The sequence below is a fragment of the Myotis daubentonii genome, chromosome 7 (genome assembly GCF_963259705.1).
Source record: "Myotis daubentonii chromosome 7, mMyoDau2.1, whole genome shotgun sequence".
In the NCBI taxonomy this organism is placed as follows: Eukaryota; Metazoa; Chordata; class Mammalia; order Chiroptera; family Vespertilionidae; genus Myotis; species Myotis daubentonii.
In genome coordinates this window covers 75817258-75835527 of record NC_081846.1, presented here as the reverse complement: position 1 = coordinate 75835527, position 18270 = coordinate 75817258, and the positions used below count along the sequence as shown (strand labels likewise).

Here is an 18270-nt window from a genome sequence, read left to right as displayed (position 1 = left end):
AAAATAACTATAAATATTGAATTAATTATTCATGTTAAGTAGAGAAGACAGACTGATTATTACCTGGTGGACTGCAAGATATGGCCCTATCTCTGTTCTCAGAATCTGTCATTTCCTATACTGTGGTGATAGGGCTGGGTCCTGTTTGGATCCTGTTGGGCCAGATTGGGACAAGATGGTTCAGGAAAGGGAACACTGGTTCTCACATGAGGTGCTTCATCATGACCTGTAACCTGCACAGGGAGTCCGTGAAGGCTCCTTACTTTTGTGCTGAGTTCTCTATTTTAAAGATCTTAAGCTGCCAGAGGTCTGAAAATTATCTAAACAAACATAACTACTTACTCATTTAGGTCCCCCCCCCCCAAATAATTGTTATGATGAACATGCCCTATCTTTGAGTTTCATTGGGTTGACAAAACAATATTTGTTAAAGCACCTCAGCTAAGAAAGTATAAATGTTTTACAAAAATAACACAATTATTGAAACTGAATCTATTTATGGTTTACTACTCTAGTTTTACTTTAGAAATTTGATTCATCTACCCTTTTGAAAATAGGTAATAACATTTTCAGAATTAGTGTTTATTTGCATTTAATAACCTATAAATACATCGTGTTACTTTTAATAGAAACTCATATAAGTGCATTTTAAAATTAAATAATTGTTGTTATCCTATTATTTTTATGCCTTTTCTCTCAAATTATGACTTCCTAAAAAATAACTGCAATATTTTAAAATATCTGTCATTGTCCTCTTGGTATTATAACCTATTTTGCTCTGATGTATATAATTGTAAAATATTAGGTTATACAACTTCTCAAGATGGTTTTTAAATAACATGACTGCTACTTAAGCAAAAGACAAATTCATAAAATTTTTACAGCTTATCAGCTATTTTAAATAATTCACATTCCTTTTTAAAATATGTTTTTACTGATTTTAGAGAGAGGAAGGGAATGGGAAAGAGAGAGAAACATAGATGAGAAAGAAGCATAGATCTGCTATCTTCTGCATGCCCCCTAGTGGGGAATGAGTCTGCAACCTAGGTATGTGCCTTAACCAGGAATCAAACCAGTGGCCTCTTGGTGCATTGGTTAATGCTCAATCACTGAGCCACTCTGGCTGGGCAAATCATTTGTACTATTTACATGCATCAGAATTCTACCAGAAAATAGCATATGTTATTGGTTAGTGCATTATCTCCTGCTTATTGTAATGAAAAAATTAGAAGATAGATTCCAGTTTCATGCAAACACAGATATTAAGAAACACAGGTTTCAGCCTACAGCCATGGAAATGCACAGAGTCTAAGAATTTCAGAGCTCAAGCCTGGAAGTCTAACATGGTGCTGAAGAGGGAAAAACAAACTCATGCTGGCTGAGTTCAGGTCTTGCCTCAGCCACTTATCCTATATAATAAAAGGATAATATGCAAATTGACCCCAACAGCAGAACCACTGGTCACTGTGACACACACTGACCACCAGGGGGAAGATGCTCAATGTAGGAGCTGCCCCCTGGTGGTCAGTGCGCTCCCACAGGGGTAGCTCTGCTCAGCCACAAGCCAGGCTGATGGCTGCCAGCACAGTGGTGGTGGAGGGAGCCTCTCCTGCCTCCTCAGCAGCACTAAAGATGTCAGACTGCAGCTTAGGCCTGCTCCCCGCTGGCAAGTGGACATCCCCCGAGGGCTCCCCTGGGGAGCGGGCCTAAGCCAGCAGGTGGACATCCCCCAAGGGGTCCCAGACTGTGAGAGGGCACAGGACAGGCTGAGGCCCCCCCCCCGCCCCCCGCTGAGTGCACAAATTTTTGTGCACCAGGCCTCTAGTTAATTATAGAAGCTTGGATAGATTTTTAAAACTTTCCCTTATTGGGTACTAGAGATATTAGCAGTACTTACCTCAGAGAGTTGTTTTGCTAATGAAATCAGGATATATTTGTAAATTGATTGAATGGAACACAATTTAAGCTCACCCTGTGTGCTATTCCTTGCATTCCCAATGGGGGTGATACTGACCTCATGGCATCCACAATTGGTTCTTCAGGTATGTGTGGTGTGAAAATGTCATAGGAAAGAGAGGGACAATTAGGGAAAAATGTTTGCAAAGGCTCCTTAGGGAGAAGATAATGTAACAAAAGTGAGAAACACTGGGTAGTTTATTTATTATACAGAAGCTCAATTGCTAAGAGATTTGTCCAATTCACACAGGTAGTGGGAGGCTCTCGGTTTGATGGTTTTTTAATGATAGTATTTTGCCAATTGGGTTTTCAAAATCATACTCCATAAATTATTCATAAGATTTAGTCCCCAACCTGTTAATAAGAAAGATTTTTGAAGATATAAATCTATACTGTACCCTCTGCTACCTGTTTCCCAATTCTGACACAATGCTTGGGTATATGTGGGACCCCACTGTTGTATCCAGGTTGGAAGCTACTAATTTTTAATATTTTCCTTGACACAGTGAAGAGATATATAGTGTATGACTAATGTATCCAATTGGGCCTGGGAAAAAGGAGCTTTCATTCAGTTTTGCAATGCAGGAGTGTCAGTTTGTAATTTTCGTTTTACATCTAAAAATTCATAATGTGGTCCCTTATATAATAGAAAGAACTATTCTGCATTTAAAAAAGTTACTATCATATTTCTTGTCCTTATCACTACTTAGGGGCCTGGTGAATCCCATGAGCCTTCCTTTGAAGCTGAATTTACTTGTTCAGTCTAGAACAAGTTGCAAATTTTAAGCAGCATAGGCTAACAATGATGTCCAGTACAGCGAGGCCTGCGTTTTTCTCTCCTGTAAAAACAGAATGTGCATATTTATTTTAGGGGCAAATAGTTCTTTCTTGACCCTCTAAAATAAAATGTTTTAATTTATTTTTCAGTTGCAGTTAAAATTTGATGATATATTTCTTTGGGGTGTAAAATATATTGATTAGACATTTATATACCTTATGAAGTGATCATCCTGATAAATCTAGTACTCGTCTGACACCATATATAGTTATTACAGTGTTATTGACTACATTCCCTATACTGTACTTCATACCCCCAGGACTATTTTAACTTAGAGGGTATTGTACTTTGTGAAATAAGTCAAAGACAAATATATGATTTTACTTAAATGTGGAATCTAAAAAAAATAAAGTGAATGAACAGAGAAAACAGAAACAAACTTGGGATACAGAGAACGAATTGGTGGTTGTCAGATGGGAATTGCTTGGGGAGATGGTGGGAAGGTGAAAGGGACTAAGAAGTACACATTTTCCTACTTGGTTTTTGTTCCTTTAGAAAGAGCTCTAAGCTCCGGTTTTAGCAATGTTGTTCTTGAGGACGATGTCACTTTAGAGAATATGGATTTCCCATTCTTGTTACCATTCTTAAAACTTCTTGTTCAGTTATTCCCTGGTTGAGAGACCACCTTCTAAATCAACACAGATGAAGGTCTGACTTGCTTTGTTCAGATGGACTAATGGGGAATCTTGTGCCCAGTCCTGAAGTCTGAGAGTCCAGGCTCCGCTTTCTGTCACCTCCTTCTGACCTTTCTTACCAGGTCTTCCTGTTCCCTTTTCCTTCTCTGAAGCATCCTTATCATGTTATTTGTTTTTTTGTTTGTTTTTGTGGTTTTCAAACGTCTTTCTTCTTTCCAGTTCTTGTCCAGTGGATCTAGGAACATTGTACTGTTAGGCTCTCCTTTCTCAGTTGATGGATTGCAGAGGGTTGACAAGGAGACAGAATTGTGCTGGTGAGACTGTGTGTACCAGTGCAGGCTGAGCTTTGCACATACTTGTCGACCTTCCCCAGTTTCAAAGCTGCCAGAATGGTTTCTTTGGTCATCATTTACTCTAAGAAAATATTAAAAGGGGGAAGGGGTGCTTATTGGGAACTCATTATAATACCTCGGGAGTGGCCCTAAACTAAACTTAAGATGAAAGTAGTCATTATAATATAATTTTATCTACTCCCTTACACTTTCAGTAATAATCATAAATACCTTTCGGAATCACATAAAAAATACCAACCCAGCTCCTCATTCTCCTTTAACAACACTCCCCCCCCCCTTTTTTTTCGGTCTATTTGATCTCCCTTGAAGAAAATTTTGGAAGTGGACTCAATGTTCACTTATTTATTTTCCTGATAAATTATTACTCTTACAACAGACTTTTCTATCATAATTTATTACAAAGATAACATCATACTATAGTGTAGCATTAAAGGGTCTGGGCTTTTAAGGGCCCTAGTTCAGTGTTTATCACTTATTAACTTTATTGTTTTAAGCAAATAATTTATCTTTACTTATTTCATCTATAAAATGGGAACAATAATTGTGCTTACTTTGGAGTGATTGTGATGAATAAATGAGAAACTGCATTTAAGTGCTTAGCACAGTGCCTAGAACCAAGTGGGATGCCAATAGGCATTCACCATCTTACCTAATAATAGGCAAACATATAAATTGACTGTCCCTCTGCTACACTCACCAGCCAATCAGGAGAGTATGCAAATTAACCCAACAAAGATGGTGGTTAATTTGCATATGTAGGCCCCCTGCATCCTGGGTCCCGGGAACATCATCGGGCACCCAGGTCACTCCGAGGTAGGCCACATGTGGGCCCTGAGCAGCCTAGGAAGGGCCTGAGCCAGGGGGCTCCTGAGCAAGGCCTGAGCCTGTGATCAGAGCCGAGGGGTCCCCTGCCCAGGCCTAAGGCCTCGGCCAGAGGCGTTAGGCCTAGGTAGGGGTGGAGCCTGTGATCAGAGGGAGCAGGGGCAGAGCCGGCAATCGGAGAGAGCTGGGGGTCCTCTGCCCAGGCCCCGAAGCTTTAGGCCTGGGCAGGGGCCGAGCCGGGGATCAGTGTGAACTACAAAGGAAACATCTTTTCTGACTGCTCATTGGCTAAGCTCCCTGTATGCTACTGGTAATATTCTTAGTAACTTGGATAATAAGAGTCCAAGAAGGTGATCTAGGTGTTTTCCACCACACTCCTGGAGAAAAAAACTAAGGTCCGCTGCTGGAGGGATAAGAAATGTCATATCCTGCCCTAGCCAGTTTGGCTCAGTGGATAATGCCTTGGCCTGCCAACTGCAGGGTCTGGGTTCAATTCTGACCAAGGGCATGTACCTAGGTTGCAGGCTTCTCCCCGGCTGGGGCCCAGGTCGGGGCTCATGCAGGAGGCAACTAATCAAAGTGTTCCTCTCACTTTGATGTTTCTCTCTGTCTTTCCCTTTCTCTTACACATTCTCTAAAAATCAATGGAAACATATCCTCAGGTGAGGATAAAAAAAAGAAAGAAAGAAAGTGATGTCATATCCTATGAAAGACACATCTTGAAAATGCCTAAAGAAAGTTGTAATTTTTTCATGGTGAAGGGACTGGAGTCTGTGTTGATGAAAACACCTTGGTGGCTGTGGTGACTGGCAGTGGCTGCAGCAGTGGGGTGATGGGGCTGGTGCCTTCCCCTGATCAGCCCAGTTGCCTCCCCCATAGGGAGTCCAGACTGCGGCTTAGACCCGCTCCCCAAGGGGAGCAGGGAGCGGGCCTAAGCCGTCAGTAGGACATCCCCTGAGGGCTTCCAGTATGTGAGAGGGGGCAGGCTGGGCTGAGGAACCCCACCCCCCAGTGCACAAATTTCGTGCACCGGGCTCCTAGTTACATTAATAAATGAAATAGTCTTTTGCAATCATTCTCTCAATTAGCTTTTGTCATTGTTTGCAGAGTGCGGAGTATGAAGAGGACTCTTGCACTAAAACCCTTTTAAATGGGTGGACTTCTGGCATTGCATATCCTGTTGCTGACATCTCTGGAGATAACTCTTTCTCACACTTGCCTCTCTGCCTTTTCACTTTTTCTCTTTGCCTGACCACTTCCTCATCTTTCACTTATCTCCTTTCCATTCTCTCTCATCATTGATGGTATTTCTAACTCTATAAGCTGTAAAAGATGCCATTTAGGTCAGCTCTTGCTTTTCCCATCCTCTCTGGACCACCATATCAGCTTTTAGCTAGAAGTCTGATGAACAATCAGAAAAAAATTTTCAAAGTTGGAACAGAGAATATCTGATGATAAAATATATATATTTAGGAATGGACGCTACTGTGTTTCTCCCTGAATAATGTAATTGTTGTATTTGTTTCTGATTACTTACTAAAATTGTATACATATTTCATTTATTTTGTCTTCATTTTTATTCTGAATATTGATTTTTATCTTTGTTTATAGTGTTGTTAATCTGTAGCATTGAGAAAATCACTTGTTGATAAACATTTAGCAAGTGGCTATGTGAAATGAATGAAATTTGGAAAGCTTTTTAACATGTGGCCAAATTTCACATAATCATTTCTAATTGCAGGAATTATTTTTAGATATTAAATTTGCTGTACATACACACCCATCCTCCTGCCAAATTGCATTGCATAGTACTTTGCCAAGAGAGTTACAATATGGCTAAAATTAAACTTTATTACATGTAATAGGATGAGCTGTGCTTTCATTCTTTAAGCTGACTATAAGTGCTAGAAGACAGATTTTGTTTTTATTCTATCCACTAAGCTGAAAGAATGATACATTATTTTGCAAATCCCAGTGGCAAAAGGCAGTTGAAATAACACATGAAGCTTCTTGAAGGAAAACAGCTTTCTGGTTAAAATTGTAATATTATTTATCTTCCCCTTCAACCGCTTGACTCCTTCAGTCTGCAGAAGAGGCCTATTTATTTTAGCAGCGAGGTGGATTGAATTTCTGCCAAGTCAGTATACTCACTAAATGAATATGTCAGAGGCAATATTGTTTCTCAAAAATCATTTAGAAAGCAGCATTTTTGCATAAGTGAGCTCTTTCATTAGTTTTGGATTAAATCTTAGCAATTGCTGTTTCTATTATGGTTATTTCTCGGAGAGCCTGTGGAATGTGGGGGTCCTGACTTTTGATGGGGATTCCCTTTGGGGTGTACAGTACCTGCATTTGGTTTGGAAAGTGGAAGAGAACTTCTTTGTCTAACGTATTTGTGCAGGTTGATGTCATTCTGGAAATCAAATCTGTTGTGTAAAAATCAACCAGAGATGGAATATGTTGTTTGTAGGAGTACTTTGTACCCCTCATAGAAAGCAGACAGATAATCCAGGTTTAAGAGTTCTCAGGAAGTAGCATGACCTTTATTTTCTTTTCATCTCCCTGAAAATACTAGGACAAAAGCACTGTTTTGTGACTAATTCCTTTACTATCTGCAAAATACTTTTTTCTGTCCAGCGGAAAAGGTGAACTCGTATATGCTATGATGAAATGACCTCAAATACTTTCTGAACTTTGAAAGACTGAAACATTTTTATTCAATAACAGATATATTTAAAAAAATGAGAAAATCCCATCAACTTCTATGATAACTCTTTTTACTTTAAGCAAATATAACTAATTTTAAAATAAGCTAGAGAGAGATGCTAGGTTATTAATATCATTAAGTATTATTATGCAATTTCATTTCAATTTATTTTTGAGGAGTTAAAAGACATTGAAGTTTAGATCTTACAAAATGGCCATCAGCAGGGGTGTGGAGGTAATATATTCTTACTGAATCCTTGCCAACTTATTTCAGTATTAATTCACATAAGTTTGAATTAGAGCTTGATAGAGTTTCAAAGAACAAAATGTGAAGGAACTAATTTTTCTTTACAATGGCAGTCACATGCTAATGATCACAACAGGCATTTTTCTTCTTAATTACAATTCATTTTTGATTGAATTAGTATGCTCATCTGAAATTACCTTGTGATTAAGGAAAATCATGAACTTTGCACATTTCTAGAATTTAAAATAATTTTTTAAGCATTCAACATATCATCTACCAGAATATTTCCCCCTTGTTAATTGCTATGAACATGCTATTCATGGAGTAATTCATTATTTAAGGAAACTTTGCAATCATTAGTAGCAGACTTTCACATTTCTTGTAAGGCAGGTCAATGTAATAATTGCAAATAAAAAATTCCAGGTTACGTACTAAAATATTAATGAATATTGCATATGTACAATTGCTTATAATACTGTGCCATATTCCCTAGCATTTAGAAAGCTGCCACTATGCCGTGATGCCAATATATCCTAGTTACATGTTATTTGGGCTCTTTAACACTTTGTGGCAACCAGAGGGCTCTGTATGAGCTAACATTGCTGCCTACAAAGGCTAAGTAGCCTATGAGACCTGGGGTAACTGCTTATCTAATCAGGCAGTTGGTTAACACCGGAATGACAGAAGACCTCAAGGTGACATGGTCTAAAAGGCAGCTGAGAAAGTGGGGCAAGGGACAAGCGCAGCCATGTACTGAATGGACACACTGGGGAAAAAGAGTTAGTAAGTAGAATAAAGTCATTTCAGTCCATAGCTCCAGAGCAAGGAGTGCAGGTTAGCAGAAAGCAGCAGTTTTTCCTGCAGATATCATGGCTGGAGTTTGGCCAAGAAGAAATGAGGCCCCATCAAAAGTAAAATGCTTCTACCATCCAATTCCAGGTGGTCCAGGTCATGGCCCCCACTCAGCCACTCCCAGAATAATTTTGTTACAACATGGATAGCTGTCAATGAAACAGGTAAATGGTTATTTGAAGTGGAGCAAATGTTGGTCTTCCTAGCTACCCTACTTAGGGAGGGATGTCTGGGAGGAGGTATGGAGAAGTACCAGTGAAGGGGGAGAAGGGTTTGGATTTTGCTTAAAGGGTTAAGTGGAGGCTGTGGCATTCCTGGGAGCTACCTTAGAAATGTTCTGTCTCTGGCTGCTCCAGTCATGGTCACTGTGACTCCTAAGCAAATGTTCTTGGTATAAATGACCTCATATGTGCTGCCTGATGCCATCATTCCAGGAAAGGAGAATCAACCACCTGGGATAAGACTTAGGCTTGCTCTGCTCTCAGTTTGCTGAGTGAAGGTCTTTGGAAGCACCTGATGTCTTTGGAGCTCATTTTTCAGCAAAATTGGTGAATTAAACTAAATTAGCTCAAAAACTCCCTTCTAGCGCTAACAGTCGATAGGTGTAGAAATATCCTGTGTTCACTTTTCTTGGGGAAATGACTACCTAAGTGGTTTGAAGCTGGTAAGTGCTTTGTGACTTCCTCTTGATTTATTTGTAGAACAAATGCAGCCCAGGGGGTTTGAGAGAGAGATAGGTTGACCCAAGCACATTGATTCAGTGCTTAAATGAAGCGCCTGAGACATGTCGCCTGAGACTGGAAGAATTTATTGATATGGATAAAGATCCCCTGTCTGTCAAAGCTGCAGGTGCTGCAGAGGCGGAAGAGCTCTGACAAATGGCCTCAATCCCACCCCTGTGCCTCCCATTATGCCACTTAATAGTCCCCGGGGAAGGCCCGCCTTGTTCTTCTCCAGAGCCCCATGTCCCTCTCTCCTACTTTCAAATCTTAGTAGTATCATTAGCCCCACGTATTTATCAAAGGGGACCTCAGGGAACTTAACCCCACACCTCCCAACAATCCTCAACAGTCCCCCCAAAATAAGCCACAGAAGCTTAATATCTGTAAAAACAAACAGTTTTAAAACGAGTTCCCCAGTTTCTTTCCAATTGCACTGCCAACCTGGAGCCTTGCTGACACAGACAATCTAGAGCTCCCGAGGAGATGTAATGCAGGCCTACTGTGTGCTTGATCGCTGCACTGGCAGATTGAGTAATTTCAACTCAGGTACAGAGGTTATAGCAGCATGTGTCTTCTGGGTCTTGTTGCTGAGTGGTTTGGGGTACCTTCTCAGCACTGATCATCAGATGCTTAAGTCTGTCTGACTGGTGTTGCAGGGAGGCAGCCATGGCAAAGGAAAAAGGAGTAACTGTTAACAGCTTTCCAGTCTTGTTGGAGCCCATGGACTCATGTATGGTTAATGTCCACCCACACTGAAACACAGGCTCCATGCGGGAAGGGGCCTTAACTATTTCACTAATTATTCTGGTTTGAGCACCTGACACCGTGTTAACACATGGGAGGCACTCAACAATGCGGGTTGAATAATCAATGAAGAGGCTACTTGGTGCTGTGGTTAAGAGACAGACCCCTGGGTCCAAATCCCAGCTCTTCTGCTCACCAACTGGAAATGTGAGAAAGAGAGTAAATATTTCTGTCGTAATTTCCTCATTTTTAAACTAGGACTACTAATAATATATATCTCAAAGCAGTTATGCAGCTTAACGTGATTGATACATTTATAACTGGTGCCTGCTGTTCACTAGAAATGTCTTTTTAACTAAGAAGATTAATTTAATCAGTTTGCACACCCTGATTCCTTGTCCTTCATTATCAAGGTTTTGTTTTTAGAACTAAAATAGAGTTTGTGAGAACACATTGTAATAAGCCTGGGCCCAGACACAAGCCTTCTTCTGCCTAGGACCTCTGGATAGGGGCTTTCTAGTTACCTGATGCTCTGAAGCACCTCTTTCCATCAAGTCTGTTAATACGCTACTTGCCTTAGGCACCTTGACTTAGAGCTCTTTGAAAGCAGACACCATTCAACAGCACCTGATTGAGCGTGGGTGCTCAGTGGTTAGAATGAATGCATACTTAGTCAGTGAATGACTGTCCTGTGTGTCAGCCATTGCTCCCTCCTAGGAAAGAAATCCCCCCCCGCCCCCCCCCGCCCCTCTGCCCCCCCCCCCCCACACACACATCTTGCTGGTTCTTTTTTACCCACAATCCATCAGTGTCAGATGTTCATCTTCAGTCCTGGTCACACCAACCTCCCTTCCCACTGTTATCATCACCAGCACTGTCTCTGTTTGATCATCAACTCTCCTCACTTTCCCTTTTGCTTTCCACCCACACCTGTTCTCTCTACTTTATTTTTAATATATTTTTATTGATTTCAGAGAGGAAAGGAGAATGAGGGAGGGATGGAGTGAGGGAGGGAGGAAGATATATATATATATATATATATATATATATATATATATATATATATATATAGAGAGAGAGAGAGAGAGAGAGAGAGAGAGAGAGAGAGAGAGAGGAGAGAGAGAGAAAGAGAAAGAGAGAGAGAAACATCAGTGATGAGAATGAATCATTGATTGGCTGCCTCCACTGGGGATAGTGCCTGCAACCTGGGCATGTGCCCATGACCGGAATCAAACCTGGGACCCCTCAGTCCACAGGCCAACACTCTATCCACTGAGCCAAACTGGCTAGGGCTGTTCTCTCTTCTTTTACCTGTCTCCTCCACTGGCTTGTGCCCTTGACATTTATATTTCTAATCTTGCTTTGCCCTGCCATTTATTTAAGTCAGGTCAAATCCTTTTGGTAAGCTATAAAAGAATTAATTTCAAACAAAATATTATTTTTCTTTGCAACCTTTTACTTTTCTCATTCACCCTCATAATCACCTCAGGCTGTCCCATTGTTCATTAGAAACCCTTTTTTTCCTCATGGGTTATGACTTCTTCATGACAGTATTTTTAAAATTTTTATTTTGTTATTGTTTTGGATTATGCTCAAAGTTCTGCTGGTCAGAGCAGTGATTTAGTGCCAACTTTATCCAATTTAATTCACATCGCACGTAGTGTGAGGAGACAAAGTAGCTGGTGTGAGTCACCACCCAATCCCCTCATGCCAGTCTCTGTCTTTGAAGCGATTCTAATCTGCTTAGCTGGACAGAAATAACAAAGGAAATATTTAGACAATAGTGTAAGCCCATCCATAAGATAAAACCTTCTGAACTTAGGTCATTTGCTCACAAACTCTGAAATGCTCCAAAACCACCTTAGCCTGGGGCCCTTCTGTGAAGTGTGGTTATGCATTGGTGTTCTTTTCCGTGCATTTTAGGTATTGCTGTCCTAGTTACTTTTATGTTTCAAACTCCACAGGGATCAATATCTCACCTTCTCTTTCCTCTGTGTGTTTTCATGGTGCCAGGATGGGGACCGTTCTGGGCGTTCTCTGGGTGCAGGGCAACACAGGAAGAGCTCACAGGCTCCTAGTTTTCAGTCCCTGTCTCTCCTTAGACACTCCTGTGCCTCTGGGTAGCCTCACTAATGAAACTGACTTTCAGGGCTAATTCTGCAATCACAGATCCTGATTATTCTTCTTATTTTAAGAATCATTTTTCTACTGTCTTGGAGAGCTCCACCGCAGGGGAGTAACAGCAATAGATTGGTTATGCTAAACACCCCACCTCAGGAGTTCAATTTTGATTTTTTTCCACAGCAACCCAGTCATTTATATCTTTGAGATGGACTCATCTTGAAACTTCACAAAGCCATTTAATTTTTAAAATCATAACTCTAGGTATTATATCTATATTCTTGGTCCTCTCTTGACTCCCAGGGAATACTCTGTGAGGCAGGAAACTCAAGTGCATGCCCTTGTTGAATACCCTTTTTTTTGTTGTTGTTTTTTCTTACTGCAAATGCTAATACTGTGCAGCTGAGCTGTGCACATTAGAGAGTGTTTTATATTTTGTTTGCATTTGCCCTTCTAACCATGAAGCTGATATGGGGCAAGGAAAAACGCAAAGATGGGAGAGATTCTAGGGATATCCAGAGAATGTGACGTGGTGCATTATTTTTTCTTTTTCTGTCCTTTAGTCTTTAGACCTGTGGACAAAACACTATGCTTGGGGCCTGCCCCTGCAGCCTCTCAGCTCTGCAGCGTTCCTTGCTCTACAGACTGTGTGGTGTCTTCCTGGTCAGCCTGGGGTCTGTGCGTCCATGAAAACTGCCATGATCTCCAGGGGAGAAAAGGTGAGTGGCTGTCTGTGTGTGTGTTTCAGTGACTTCTGGTGCACACACATTTACTCTGGAGGCTCAGTGGCCAATTAAGCCTGCACAAGACAATATTTGTTTATAAAATTTAGATAACCAGCTCAGCTCTGACAGCATTCAGGATATGTCTATGGGACAGAAACTCGGAGCTTGATTGATCTTCAGATTAGGCTCATAGCTAGTGAAGTGACTATTACTCAAAAAATCATATAACTTGATGTTTTATATGTGTAATGGGATACTGAGGAAATTAGACACGATTTCTGTAGACACATCGGGGAAACTCGTTTTTACATATCTGTTTTCAGATTTCCACAGGCTGAATTTGATGTTATTTTTCATATTTTCGTGAAGGGCATTTATGCACGTTGATACTTTCAGTTGTGCTCAGCCTTAAAGTGAAATCTTAAAACTTTATGTCCTTGTTTAATTTGGTAGTCCTTGGCAGTCTTGCTGTCTTTCATTTGCTGTGAACATCTTGACTTCTCTTTCACTGGCTCTTCCAATTGCATTGATATTATGCCCCATTACATGGCAGGGCGAAAAGGAAATATTCCCTTTATTAAGACAAATGATATCAAAGGACAGCCCAGAAGTGAGGTCACATTTCCTAAGCACTAATTCCAGTGTCCACATGCAAAGAAAGAATATGTGGGCAAGTGTTTGATGTTTTCAAGCTGGTGCTCTCAGCCGAAACTCAGGTGTGTTTGAAGACCCACATTTCAGCAGTTCCCACAATGCGCAGATGCACATTATGTGCCCAGCCAGGCTCACTCACCATGTCCCCTGGCTTTCCTTTATTCTGACTCTTGTTCTCAGGCAAAAGAGGTGGGTGTACATTGAGCGTAAGTCAAGGAGAAGAATCTAACTTTAATTTTGTTATCAAACAATAGAAATCTGGATTTCAATGGAACCTGGAGTGGTGGGGGCTGGTGCTACTTCCTTATTCTATATGTAACCAGAGTATCCCCAAACCTTGCCAGCTTATGGAAACAAATAATTTCTCATGAATACTAAGACTCACAATCCATGGTCTGAGGTCCACGTATGCATAACTGGACCACGTAAGTCTCTTGGAATTGCATATGAGCTTTCCCAGGGGGACTTGTGTGTTATTAGAACCAGCCCTCTCATGTCCCACCTGTGCCACTCTGTTTGAAGGTCACTATTTAGAAAATGACGTATAATTGGACTTAGGCTCCCCTGGCCTCTGTGGCCGTGGCTGTCCATGCTGGTGGGACTTTGCTGTATTGAGTCTTGCCTTCCTTTGTTTTTCAAGTTGTAGAACCTACACCAGTCCAAGTGGGGCTTACTTTATTTGGGACTCTTTTTTTTTTTTTAAATATATTTTATTGATTTTTTACAGAGAGGAAGGGAGAGAGATAGAGAGTTAGAAACATCGATGTGAGAGATACACCGATCAGCTGCCTCCTGCACATCTCCTACTGGGGAAGTGCCTGCAACCCAGATACATGCCCTTGACCGGAATCGAACCTGGGACCCTTCAGTCCGCAGGCCGACGCTCTATCCGCTGAGCCAAACCGGCTTTGGCTATTTGGGACTCTTTTCTGCGGCAGAGGTAGGGAGGGCTCAATCGGAAGGACTTGGGACACTTTTGCTTATAGGTGTCAGAAACACAATTTAAAGTGACTTAAGCCAAAGGTGGGAATTTATTAGCATATATAATAAAAAATAAAAGGGAATATAGGGCTGTGTCCAAAAGTATCCATAAGGTTTTATGTCTCAGTCTTCCTCATTCTTCTCTTTATCTTTATGATCTTCTGTTTCTATACTCTTCTATTCTTTTCTCTTTGCCCTTAAAATCTTCTCTCTCTCCATATTTTGGTTCTATCTTTGTCTGTATTAGGTTCAGTTTAAGGCAGGCCCTCTCCATGGGATAAAGAAAAATCTTAATTTTTTTAAACTGCTAAACTTTCATTGTGTGTCCTTGCTATCGGCAGATTTACTGTTACCATACACATTTTAGTGATTATTCATCTTAAGAATAACGGACATCAACCATTTGTCATAACTATTTAAAGCATTCTGATTTGAAACATCTATTTCTTAGAATTTGTTAAAAAATTCTAGTTTTAGTGTTGTTCTAAATCATGTCAGTGATAAATTACTTATTTTCTGTTTATTTGAAGGCAACATAACCTTCAAACATTAGTTTCTTCATTTGACATTTGGTTTAAAATTAGGCAACACTATCTTATCCTAATAATCTATGTTCAAGTAACATAAAACTCTACTTATGATTTCAGTAGGGCAGACTGTGAAAGTCTCTCAATTCCATTTAAACTTTCAGATATAAGATGGCATCAACATGGTCTACATCTACAAATTGCAAATTGGAGAGTGAGGCTAAATTTTTTTTGTTTTCTTGATTCTTAAATATTTTTTAAAAAATATTTTTTAGCCCTAGCTGGTTTGGCTCAGTGGATAGAGAGTCAGCTTGTGGACTGAAGGATCCTGGGTTTGATTCTGGTCAAGGGCATATGCCTGGGTTGCGGGCTTGATCCCAGTGTGGGGCATGCAGGAGGCAGCCAATCAGTGATTCCCTCTTACCATTGATGTTTCTATCTCTCTTTCCCTCTCCTTTCCTCTCTGAAATCAGTAAAAATATATTAAATATATATATAATAGATATATAATGTATATATATATATATATATATATATATATATTTAAGTTTCTAGATCTAATTGTATCATAAAATCTATAAGTACATTTTGTGTGGAAGTACAAATGTATAAGTACATTTTCCAAAGCCTTGTAATAAAACCAACATAGTGTCTTAAAAAGGATGGTATCTTAATATATTTTTAATGGTCAATTTTTTCAGTGTTATTGAGATTTAATTGACATATAACATTGTATAATTTTAAGGTATACAACATAATGGTTTAATGTGCATATATATTGCCAAATGATTACCACAATAAGGTTGGTTAACATATCCATCATTTCAAATCATTGCCTTGTGTGTGTATGTGTGTGTGTGTGTGTGTGTGTGTGTGTGTGTGTGTGTGTGTGTCTGTGGTAAGAACTTTTAAGATCTACTCTCTCTCTGTACTCTCCCATATTCATTGCAGCATTATTCATAATTGTCAAGACATAGAAACAACATCTGTTGACAGAAGAATGATTAAATAAAATATAATGTAAATCTATATACACACATATAAATACATACATACACATTCACCCACAAAGGGATCTTATTTAGAAATAAAAAGAAGGTAACCCTGCCATTTGTGATAACATAGATGAATGTTGAGAGCATTATGCACAGTAAAATGTTAGATAGACAAAGACAAATACTGTTTGATCACACTCATATATGGAGTCTTTTACAAAACACACCTGAATTCATAGAAACGGAGAGTAGAATAACAGCTGGGGGGTGGGGAAAGAGGAGATTTTGGTCAAAGGACACAAACTTCCAGTTATAAAATGACTGCATTCTGAGGAACTAATGCTTAGCATTGTGACTACAGGTAACAATAAATACTATATTGTGTATTTAAAAGTCGCTGAGAGTAGATCTTAGAATTCTCAACATCAAAAAAAATTGGAGATAATTTCCTTTTTATAGTAAGTAAAATAGAAAGAAATGTCTTTTCTAACAATTCCAGGCAGAGTCCTGGAGCTGACTCCCATTAGCTAATCTGTGTCAGGTGCTCTTCCCTGACCCTGTCGCTCTGATTAGAGGCCAGGTCCACCAAAGGGCCAGCTCCATCCAAGCCTCACAGACTGAAAGTGGGAGGGAAGCAACCCCCTCCAGGGAACATGAGGTGCTGATGCCACAGCAAGAAGGTAGAAGCAATGCTATGCTCAAATGTAATAAATGTTTTTTTGCCCTTTGTTTTGGGCCATAGAGTCTTTACAGAAATTCAGACAATTTGTGTGTGTGTGTGTGTGTGTGTGTTTTCTCCTAATAATTCTATGCTGTAATTTTTGTCACTTGAGTCCAAATTTTCACAAAAAACTTTGTGAAACACTGCTCTATTAATGTTTACTTTAGTTTTCCCTTTCTACATAACTCACAACTGGTTCATGGAGCTCAGTCAAGACACTCACAACATTCTGACCCCCCCCCCCCCCTGCATCTGTCAAACTTTTTCCTCATTGGCCCCTATACCCCTATTGTAGAAGTCAACTCCTGACAATCTACGCTGGTCCATTATTCATTAGACATCACCCACTGTGGGGTGACTTTTGTCCTTCAAAGTGGTATGGCCAGTGCGAACCCCTGGTACCTGTGAATGTGACCGTATCTGGAAATAAGGTTTTGCAGATGCAGTCAAGTTAAAATGAGGTCATATGTGATTAGAGTAGTTTCTAATCCAAGGACAGATGTCCTTACACAGAGAGGGAAGTTTGGAAATACAGACACTCACAGAGGAGGCCATGTGTAGACAGAGACAGACATTGCAGTGATACCTCCACAAGCCAAGGGACGCAGTGAGTGCCGAAAACCGCTAAAGGCTAGGAGAGGCACGGCAACCATCTTTCCCTGGGGCATTCAGAGAGAGCGGGGCCCTCCTGACAGCTTGGTTTTGGATTTCTAGCTGCCAGAACTATGTGAGAGTAAATTTCTATTGCTTTACATCACCCAGTTTGTGGTAATTTGTTTTGGAAGCCCTAGGAAACAAATTAACTGCCCACATTTGCATCAGCATTTAGGCTCAGCAAGAACACAACACTTCATAAAATGCCAAACGAAAGTGTAGAAAAGTAAAGCCATTTCCCTGAAACCCCAGAGTGATTTCATGATGGCCAGGCCAGCAATAAGGACCTGGGTTTCTGACTCTTCATTTGAGAGTTTCTCAAAGGCTAGGCTTCCTTCAGGATGTCCTCCATGAGCCTAAATAAGTTTGAATTGAGAGAAGGCTTATCCCTAGGTCAGTAGAGAAGTCCTCTGCCCCTGTGTACCACATTGGCCAGTGGGAATAATTAGCCTTGAGAGCTGATCATTGAGCTGAGGTGGGGGATGAGGGGCGGGGGGTCTGGGATGCCTCTTTGCACTAGTGCACTCCCTCTGGAGGGAGAGGGAAAATAGGCTGCAGTGTGTGAGAAAAGGAGGCTGCGCTAAGGACAGTTTTAGAGCACCAAGTAACAGGCATGTGTGTTTTGTGCCCTAAATAACACATTTTTCAAAGAGAGGGTAGAGAGAGCAGAACTTCTCACCTGAGTGTCACCACAACCTCCTGCGGAGTTTAGCAGGCTGGGATGGATAAGCATTAGACTGTTTTATAGGGCCCATACTGAGGCTAAATGACTTGCTTTAGGCACTATGTAATTGCAGACAGGAGAGAGTGTAAGTACAATGATTATCATTCAGGTCTGGGAGTTTGTTGTTTTATAAATGCTTCCCCAGAGCAGAGAGATTTTTGATTTTTAACGTCTTGCTAAAACCTGCCAGGGCCACCTGCCTGTAATCCCTCTTGGGACAAATAAAGAATGGAGTTTGTCCTCTAGGGAAGTGATTCTGTGCCTTTCAGGAGTCCAAGCATGTTATGGTAGCA

At 40.5% G+C, this 18270-nt stretch overlaps 1 protein-coding gene across 1 annotated transcript in view; it reads left to right on the top strand.

The window, feature by feature from the left end:
- THSD7B (thrombospondin type 1 domain containing 7B) overlaps positions 1 to 18270 on the top strand; it is a 747617-nt gene that overhangs the window by 245557 nt on the left and 483790 nt on the right. Inside the window, exon 5 of the mRNA XM_059702510.1 lies at positions 12560 to 12715. Within this exon, the coding sequence (XP_059558493.1) occupies positions 12560 to 12715 (156 nt within the window). The remainder of the gene's footprint in view (positions 1 to 12559; positions 12716 to 18270) is intronic.